At 40.6% G+C, this 10,585-nt stretch overlaps 1 protein-coding gene across 1 annotated transcript; it reads left to right on the forward strand.

Annotated features, from left to right (window-relative positions):
• Positions 1 to 5,394: 5,394 nt before the first annotated feature.
• LOC144760426 (olfactory receptor 8U3-like) lies at positions 5,395 to 6,336 on the forward strand. The gene has a single exon (XM_078646531.1). It carries the CDS (start codon positions 5,395 to 5,397, stop codon positions 6,334 to 6,336), a length of 942 nt encoding a protein of 313 aa, XP_078502657.1.
• Positions 6,337 to 10,585: the final 4,249 nt, after the last annotated feature.

Here is a 10,585-nt window from a genome sequence, read left to right on the forward strand (position 1 = left end):
AATAAATATACTGTGCCTGGGGACATGTTTATGTACATCAGGTATAGGGATTAAGATAGGGTAACAAGAGTCTGATGTCCAAGAAACAGAAGTAAGCTAATAGGTAAAAGGTGAACTATGTAGAACAGTTATGTTGTGTGGATGGGACAAAAACATGTAATTGCTATGTACATGATGGGACTACCTAAAGGACATGACACTATAACCAATAAACTGACAAACTTCTCCTCTCTAACAATAGACCAGGTTAGTAGGCTATTGAACTCGGTAAAATCTGCATCACCATCAGGTCCTTGTCAAAGACTGTAGCTGCTCTTCTCATGAAGATTTTTATTGAGATGTTCAGAGTGGAATATTTTTGCCGAAAGCTTGCAAAACAGCCTCAATACTACCATTTTTGAAAGACCCACTGCAAATCCCCTTGAACCTAGTAAGTACCATCCCATATCTTGTCTCACTTACCCAGCCAAAGCATTGGAAAAAGCAATGAATGTGGAATTAACTTCCTTTCTGGACAGCAACAAACTTTTAGATTCCACTCAATTTGAGTTCGGAAGTGAACACAGCATTGAGTCAAAGCTAATTATTTCCACAAAAGAAAACAGAACTAGCAGTGAGAAGGAAGGGAAAGGGGCTCTCATCCTTCTTGAGCTGTTGATGGCATTCAACATGGTCAACCATAAATTATAAATGGACTGTCTAAACAATATAGGGATTAAATGCACTGCATTTGCCATACTAAGGTCTTTCCTTTGATGGAGGGAGGAATCTGTGGCTCTTAATGGATTTGTCTCTAGTTCTTTGTCCCTGCAATGTGATGTCATCCTCGAACCTGACACTTTTTAACATTTATGCTACACCCTGATTATATCATTTGAGTTTTATATGCAGAAGATACATATATTGTTGACACAATCTTCAGAACACTTTAAGGTGTGGCTATCATATTACATTACTGCATTGGAAGAAGTAGGCAAGCGCAAGAAGCAAAACTGTCTAAAACTAAATTCAGGATAGAATGAGCTCCTTCTGTTTGGGAATGACCCTTATTTGGTCCCCCATCTAGTGGCCACAAAACCTAGATCAGAAAACTGGATATCATGTTTGATAACAAACTGACATTTGGGAACCAGATAAATGTGCTCACTTCATCTTTCTTCAGCACACTGATAATAATAACATAAATAATATTTTTCATTCCTCACAAACTTCAGAAAACCGCAATTCTGACTCTAGTCTTACCAGAAATCGACTACAGTAATGTCCTTCTACCTAAATATGCAACAATGATTGCTGAATAAATTCTGTATGCTGCTAGAGATTCCCAAATCCCTGTCGGGCTCCAAGGCCCTGCATAGAGTACACTGGCTTCCCACCAGGAAACGGATGGACTTTAATGCTCTCTGTATTTCCGACAAGGCCCTGCGTGACTCAAATTGTTTAGGAATGGACTTAAATGGTACACTCCCTCTTGAATTGATCGGGGTACTTCTGCCAAGAATTGTTATGAACTCCAACATACCCCAATCTAGGCCTAGGTAGATACACATCCTTTAACCTACATTTGTCCTACCTTACTCTGCATAACGGTTCTAGCACTGACCTTTTACAGAGTTATGTGCTGAATAAATGTTGATCGGTTTCTTGGAAACTAGCCTTATTTATTATGCATTAGGATTTTGAGATAAGTCCCCTGCACATGATGTACATCACAGCATGAACATACTCTGCGTAAGCGTCATGGCCATCTTCCTCCTAAGGTGAAAGAACTACTTTGCATAAATCCAGGTATTGTTCTACGCTCAGTTTTATGCTTGTACAAACAGCGTATCGATTGTGTCAGGAACCCCAAGGCTATATTTAGGGTATTAAAGACCCATACTGAACACGAGTAAGACAAAAAGCTTCCATGCTGACATCAGACACTGAGAGTCCTGCAAGCAGAAACTCCAGCACGCAGTGGTCTGACATCCCTGGCAGGGAGTCCAACTTGAGACCAAGACAGGATCTCCCATCAGGTGATGAGGTTGGCTCTTTCCTAGGAGATTATTGGCTTCACACCCACATACATGCTAGGTACATTTAGGTACACTTAGATAGGGGCTGCATAGTAGGAGTACACATGGTTACTGCCATTTATCTATATGCCTGCATATATTCACTGTTTTAGCACCAAGGTTATTTACTCTGTTGGTGCCTGTAATCTTATACATCTGTTTCTGTCTAATGATTGTCGCAGCAAATATATTTTATACTAAAATGACACGAGTTCAATAAATGCTTATTGAAAACGTCCCTACCGTTTATTCTGTATATCTCTCTGAGACTAAATGAGCACAAGTGAATGAGCAAAGAGTACCGCACTGTTTTCAAGATCCCTGAAGAATCAAGGGTTATCATGTTCGATAGTGCCAGAAACTATTCTCTCCTTGGTAAGGTTAGGGGGCTTATGGTGGCACCATGAGCTAGCTTGTCTAAAGGCTAACATATCCGTTAGGGGTGTCTGGAATCAGTCTGGACACCAATCCCCTAGTTTATGTTGCCTTATCGCACAAATCCTACATAGATTTGTACGAACCACATGCCAGAATGTTAAGATCTCCAAATTCGAACTAACTAATTGGGGAGCTAGGAATTTTTTGCACTGCAAGGGTATGGTAGGGGAACATCCTTTACAATGCAGTAATGACACCGCAGTGCCATTACAACGCGGGTTTCACAACGCAAGTCGTTACCACGACTTGCGCTGGATGGCCCTCTAGGTTAAGGAATAGTAGATTTACTATTCCAGCCCTTTCCCTACTGTACGTAGGCTGGTGTTGGAATAGTAAATCTTACTATTCCTAAGTCCAGCACCCTACAGCGCAAGTCGTGGTAACGACTTGCATTGTAAAACCTGCGTTGTGATGGTCTGTGGTGTTTTATACCGCATTGTACCGTCATACATCCGTATGGAACAGTCTTCTTCTAAATTTAAAATCCCAGTCAAATTTGCTCGGGTTTAGGAAGGATTTTAAAACCTGGCTATTTACAAACTAATATCAAAACACAGGAGACCCTTATGTGCATTGCAGCGCCAAGATGCCTTATGGCATATGCTTACCTTACAAAAATTAACATTTGTATTGAAACTAGTTTGTTTGGAAATTTGCTGGAGGTGAAATTGGCTCTCTGTGTCAATCCAAACCCTTTGACTTGGGTTAGGTTACCAGGTACATTGATCTTCCTCTATTTTTCTTCCTATCTGCGTATTAAAAATATGTTGTCAGAGAGTTCTTGGATAAAGTAATGATTCTTTGGAACTGACAGATCATCTTTTCATTTGATCACTGAGTTCCACATTTCTGCAGTGTTGCCTTGTAGATGTCAAGGAGTGTGTTGATGTTTTATGTGGTCTGTTTAATTTTTAATATTTTTATATGATCTTCTTCAAGAGTTCCATTAAGGGCTTTTTTAAGTTGGCAGAATGTACTTTTCTCTCTTTTGTTGACCACTGTGCAGTAGAATGTTGTGAAGATTGGAGAAGGGTATGGCAAATTTACCATGGATATCAAGTCTCATTGGTGGATTGAGGGTGATGCCATGAATCTTTTTCTAATTTGGTGCTGGGGGAAATTGGGATGGGAGTTCTGAATGGAGGTGATGGTGTTGATATCTGAGATTGCCTCAGTGAATTTCTTTTATGGAATGGGTTCTCTCTAGATCAGCAAAAAAGAGTCAGTCCAGGAAATCAAGAGTGGAAAGAAAATTTTAATATCTGAGAAATACCTAGTTGACATTGTTCTGGTAGTCACTCTACAGGGAGGTATATCACATTACCAGGTGTAATGCTGATTTTGATGTTTGCTGGCAGATTTTAGGCCTGCTGTTGTATCATTCATGTCTTGTCTGGCATACTTAGATATCTTGGATATGATGTAAGATCTTTCTTTACAAATCATCCTCATCATGTGTTCGACTTTGGGTAGAACATTTCTGGCTAATCTGCCAATGACCAATTAGACTGTAGAACATCCATAACAAATGAGGGTACAGAAAATATACATTTATAGAGGCCACATATCTGGATCGTTTAACAATAGGAAAGGGGAACACTTTTTATTTCACTGGTAAACCTGGCTGCTAAAAGGATCTCTTCCCTTTGTGAAGAATGCCAAAGCATCATGAAATCACCAAAAAGACATGCTATCACATCTAACTGGTCAACAATACTGACAATTTTCTGCAATGTGATGTGCTGTTCATTTGATATCACTACTGCACTAGGGGACCTTGTCGGGGAGAGGTTCAGCCCTCAGTGGATGCAATGGGGCCCCTCTTGCTCCATTGAAGAGACTATGGAGGTGACGCCCTCCATCATAACGGTGATGGGACCGCCCACCAGACATGTGGCTGTCCCACCAGCCCAATTAGGGCACGCCCGCCACACAGGCAGGTGCATCCCGGGCTTTCAACATTGTGGGCAGTGCTGCTGGCTGCAGGCTGTCCGCAATGTTGAAAGTGCTTGCACCGCATTTCTCTGCACTGTGTGGCAGGCACCACACAGTTCTTGCCACTTGGTGCATGGAAATGGAGGGGGGTACCATGGGTACCCCCCAGGACAGCAACATCCCCCAAACAAGGGGGGCCCGCAACAGGCCTCCAAACCCAATCTCCACCAGCCTTTCAATGGCAGCATCACCACCATGGAAAGGCCTCTCCAATACCCACATGCTGCTAGGCTCCACCACCATATAAGTTGCCCTGCTCCGCCCGCCAGGCAATCGTTATGATTGCCACCGGTGGAAAAGCGGCGGACGTACTTTGCGTCTGCCTCGATACCCACCACCATCCTAATATGGCAGTAAGTAAATCTCATTCTGATGGCGGAACAACTGTCATCGGCGGCCCGGCGTTGGCGATCGTTCTGCCATCGTAATGAGCCCCTATGATCTGAAAATGGCAACACAAATCTACTTAAGGCTTTTAGTGGTATTAAGTGGCAGCAGGAATGATTTGTCAATATCGGAAATGATCATTGAAAATTACACTTTGCGTACCCCTTGATAACATTGCAGCTGATGTTTCACATAGTTTTTTCTCTCCTCCCCTTGCCATGGCAATTTCTAGCGAAGTTAATTCAGCCATAAATGTGTTTGGCTTGGTCTCTTTAGATGGGGTTGCTGATCTGTCAACACATTCATGGTAAATCTAACTCTGAACCTCAACAGAGTTTGAGTATTCTCTGCCGGTGACAAGTCCACCATCTATGCATGTCAGTAGAGGACAGTATGAAATTCCTTTATTGTTTGCCCTACTTAAATCTAAATTGAAGAAAAATAAGATATAACATTTCTATGTTTATTTTTCCTTTTCAGTCTCAGCATTACTCTATCTGGCATATGTCCACATCCAATGGACGGAGGAAATCACACTGTGGTGACAGAGTTTTTGCTATCTGGACTTACTGATGTACCAGAGCTGGAACTTCTACTGTTCTTAATATTCCTCACTGTTTATATCATCACTGTTGCTGGCAATATTGGAATAATGCTTCTGATCAGAAGTGACCCTCGTCTTTGCGTGCCCATGTACTTTTTCATCAGTCACCTTGCCTTTATTGATCTGTGCTACTCTTCTACTATCACCCCCAAGATGTTGACTGACCTCCTGTCAGAGAAGAAGTCCATCTCTGTTCCTGGCTGCTTTACTCAACTCTCCTCGTTCTCTCTCTTTGCAACAACAGAGTGCAACCTTTTAGCATTGATGGCTATTGACCGATATATGGCAATCTGCATTCCATTGCGTTACACACTCATAATGGCCAAGAATGTCTGCTTGTGGTCAGTGGTGGCGGTGTATGCTATCAGCTTTGTAAGCTCTGTGATTAACATTGGGTACATGTCGGTTCTGTCCTTCTGCGGGCCCAATGTGATCAGGCACTTCTTTTGTGACTTCTTAGTCCTTTATGGGCTGTCATGCACTGATACATGGAGCAATAAGATGCTATTGTTTGCCTTCTCTGTAATGTTCACAATGGGTGCCATCCTCATTATTCTATTCTCCTACAGTTCTATTCTCAGTGCAGTTTTGAAAATGCAATCATCGACAGGTATGAGTAAGGTCTTCTCCACCTGTGGATCCCATTTCCTGTGTGTCGTGATTTTCTACGGGACTCTCCTTTACATGTATCTCCGACCAAACTCCAGCCATTCCCAGGAGCAAGACTTTGTGAGCTCTGTGTTCTATGCTGTGGTTATCCCCATGCTGAACCCTCTGATCTACAGCCTTAGGAACAAGAGCATGAAGAATGCCCTGAGAAAGATAGGGTTCGTGAAGACCTTCCCATTGTTGTGAGGGTTGGACTTTGCTACTATAGATATAGAGCAATAGATTGTGTCCCATTTATGGAATGAGTGCCTTTTTCCCAATGTCATCTGAGTGTGATGTCCCTTTTCAACGGTGTTCATTTTCCATTATTAAAAATGGAATGAACACCAAACTGAACATTATCTGATCGTACATGAGATCACATGAGGATCAATTTGCAAATATGTGTTAAAACATATTGTGAATCACAAGCGTAGTCTTTACGATTATGATCTTTGTATAACGTTTGCACATAGATCTGTGTATGCTACATCTTGCTTTCTACATATGACTTGTAAATCGCTCTGTTAATCGCAAGAGTCTTGTTCGCGCTATATAAAACCTTCAAAATAAATAAATAAGCAGCACATTTGGTGCTAGTAGTAACTCATATGAGTTAAGTGCTGCAATATAAGTGCAGACGTTTTGCTAATTAATGTATTTTTTTCATTTTAGCGCTATTACAGATAGACAGGAGCAGAGATACTTAAAGACTCTTCTGCATCCAAAGAAAGGGGGTATCATTGAATGCAGTCCATTTGTTTGATAAAGGTCTTACATTCATCGCTGATCAATACCATTATTCTACATAAACATGTATGTACCACAATCCCTGGCAGTCTTGGGAGTCAGGTGTGCTGTCATTCATCTTACACATGCCAACTACTCTGTATGTTCTACATTATCATAGCTCTGAGAGAAGTTGATTTAAAATGTATTTTCTTGAAATGAGAACAAAACTCACTTTCTGTTTTAAATATACAATATTTTTACTATGCCATTTTCTTTTGTTACACGTTAAACACTTAATTAAATACAAAAGATAAAGGTGAATCTAAACATAGGTGCACATAATACATGTGGTTGCTGTTGGGCACCACTGGTACTTATTTCATGGGGCTAGCACTCTTTGTTGCATTAAGTATACAAAACAGTGAAGAAGGGAATGCTTGAATTAATCTCAGCTACTGGTAATCATTTGGGCTGCATCCCAATATATTATTATTTAGCACACAATGCCACCTCAAATTGGGCCCAGCTATATGCAAATCACTCTTGACCTTGCTCCTATAGAAACAGTCCAGCAAAAAACTGCCAAGCTAGATCCTCCATGAACTGGAACACAAGCAACCCAGGACTGTTTTCACCCTGATTATTGGCTCCTTGGTCGAGTACAGCTCAATGTATCACTGGAACCAAGCTGTTCCTTTTGTTTACTGCCGGAGCATGACAACCAATCTGCTCTAGCAGCTAGGCCTGACACCCCCCCACAGGTCATGAGAATCCCTGATTCAAATTTAAAAAGAGACTGTCTAAGGCAATTCCTTTGTCTGAGGAAGTTAGACAAGAGTTTCAATGGTGGTCAGCCCAGATGGAGAATTGGAATGGATGAACTTTGACTTGGCTCCAGACATTGTGGTTGAATATGGCACTAATACTTTGTCATTTGTGATCCAGTCTCTCACCCCAGAGTCAGAAGGGTCGCTGGTGCAAGTGGGTTTATTTTTTCCTGGTGGTTGAAGGTCTTTCTTACTGAGCGGTTAATTCTTCCAGATTAGCCATTGTGGAGGGTCAAATTCCAATAGCAGAACATCAAAAAGGTAGACAAGCTCTGGTCTCCACACTACTTCAAGGTATCAGATTTACTTCTCCTTCTATGCTCAGGTATACTTTTGTTTGAGAAATTTCTGCAGAACTGGCCATGGATTGATTCGTTGTCTCAGTGCCAACTTTCAGCAAAACTAACCATACCTCTTTGTTTGACATTTTACCGAAGAATATATATATATAGTCAGAGCCTTCAATCTAGCATTTAGGTTCTTTACACAAGCAGATGCTATTTTTGATTGGCAAAAGAATGAAAACTGTCTTAAAGCAGAGGTTCCCAACAGATTGAATGCTTGTGTGGTAGAATTTTATGTGCTCAAAAACAAGACAATGGATCTCAGATCATTCATTCCTTCCTGGTAAGCTTCCAATCTCTATAGTCCATCTTTACGCCGCAATTTCTGCATTTATATTAGGCAGCATGTAAAGTAGCTTCTGGCGGAAGCAGATATTGACAAATCACTTTTCACGGCCCTTTGGGACAAAGGATCCATGGCGCCTAAATTATATTTGTTAGATACAAGTCTACAAGCTATAATCTGCATGGCTAATTGGGCCTCAGAATCAGTTTTCAAGCAAACCTGTTATAAGCCAGTCACCCAAAACCCATTTAACACTGAACATGAAGAACTTTAAACTTGCATTATCTATAGCCTTTAGTCCTGTCATGCAATCAAACATGTTATAGCATTTGAGAACAAGAATTTTCAAGATATTGAGGACTGAGAGGTGGGAATTATCTCACCCTTCATCATAATTTGTCAGAATGATTTTTCTACTTATGTTTCATGGATCTATGTTTTATATTTTATATTCTTGTTCCATTATGATCCCTTTGTTATATTCCATATAGGTACCCCAATATAAGCACAGGTAACATCACAACGTTTCACCTAGATTCGTCCCTACATTACATACATAACGGCTGCTAGGTCTGACCCTTTACCTAGTTAAAGTACCCCTTACAGAAAGTGGGGTTCTCCCTGAACAATAGCATCATACCTTATGCATGAGGACTCAGGTTTCTCGGAAATTCAGCAGGGCTCTCATCTCCTGTATAATACTATGTACAAGGTTCATTCCCGAGGTTTTCTTAAGTCGGACAGTGGCACAGCAAGGTGCAACCCCTGGGGATACCTCTGGGTATATAAAAATCACATCTTGATGAGATAGTCAGAGGAGATCACGACTTCCATGCCAACACACTGACGGGGTGTCCAACTTGAGACCAAGACGGGGTCTCACAGTCTCTCACTTCAGATAATGGGGTTGACTTTATCCTAGAGGGATTCTTGGCTTTAACAGCTACACACTTTGCTAGGTACACTTAGGTACATCTAGTTCATAATACATCATAGGAGTACGCATTTTATTGTCATGTATTTCATATACCTGCCTGTATTCATATGTATAACAAGATGGTAGAGATTTTCCATCCTTTTACTTTTCTAGTACTTCTAATCATTTACATCTGTTACTGTCTAATTATTGTCTCAGCACACCTATTTTACACTAGAACGACGAATGTTCAATAAATGCTTATTGAAACGTCCATATTGTTTATTCTGTGTATATCTCTGAGACTAAGAGAGCACGATTGAGTGAGCGGAAAGTATTGCATTGTTTCCACAATCCTGAGGGATCAGAGTTGTCATGTTCGATAGTTGCCAACTCCTTGATAGGAAAAGTTTCCCAGTGGCACTGTGAACTAGCTGGCATGCAGGCATGCCAGCAGTGCATGTTATCTAAACATGCAGATCTTATATACCTTGGGGCCGATTCACAGAACTAACTTAAGACAAAATCCTAAACTTACTACTTTTGGTATTCAAAGAAGTTAGGATTTTGTCTTAAGTTTGTCTTAAGACAAACTTAAGACAGACTTAAGACAAAATCCTAACTTAAGTCTGTCTTAAGTCTGTCTTAAGACAAACTTAAGACAAAATCCTAACTTCTGTGAATACCAAAAGTAGTAAGTTTAGGATTTTGTTATAAGTTAGTTCTGTGAATCAGGCCCCTTGTGTTACTCAATTGAATGTCTATAGATACAAATTCTATTAGATATTCCCTTTTTTGAATCAGTAACAGTTTAAAAGAAGGCCTGGACAAAATTGTAATTATGCCAGAGTAATCAGAGTCATTTTGGTAATTTCACATTATGCTTGTGATGCAAAATTATAGAAAATTACATGATTATGCCTATTCACTTAATTTGTAGCAAAATGCCTATACAAGAGTACAAGACTTTGTTGGCTGCTGATGCTCCAGTTATTCTGTTGCATTTATCGCCATATTATTAGTCTAAAATGCATCCACTGGTTTATTTTAGATGTGAGAGTTCATTTAGTGCTAAGAAAATATCACTAAATGCAGAGTTATGCTCATTGTGTAATTCTATGTAATCTCGTGTTATTTTGCTCTAATTTCACATGAGCACACTAGACTAGAGCAAATGTAGATGTGTTGTGTCCACCCCTAGGAAATCAATAATAATTCCTGGATGTAAGAGACAAGTTGGCAGACTCCATTCTGTAGAGCTCCTGCACCCGCCATCGAATGTGTGGCATGGAGAGTGCAGAGACTAGGGCTCAGCACAAGACCCTGTGTTCTTCTCGCAGGAAACATGGGA

The sequence above is a fragment of the Lissotriton helveticus genome, chromosome 1_1 (genome assembly GCF_964261635.1).
Source record: "Lissotriton helveticus chromosome 1_1, aLisHel1.1, whole genome shotgun sequence".
In the NCBI taxonomy this organism is placed as follows: domain Eukaryota; kingdom Metazoa; phylum Chordata; class Amphibia; order Caudata; family Salamandridae; genus Lissotriton; species Lissotriton helveticus.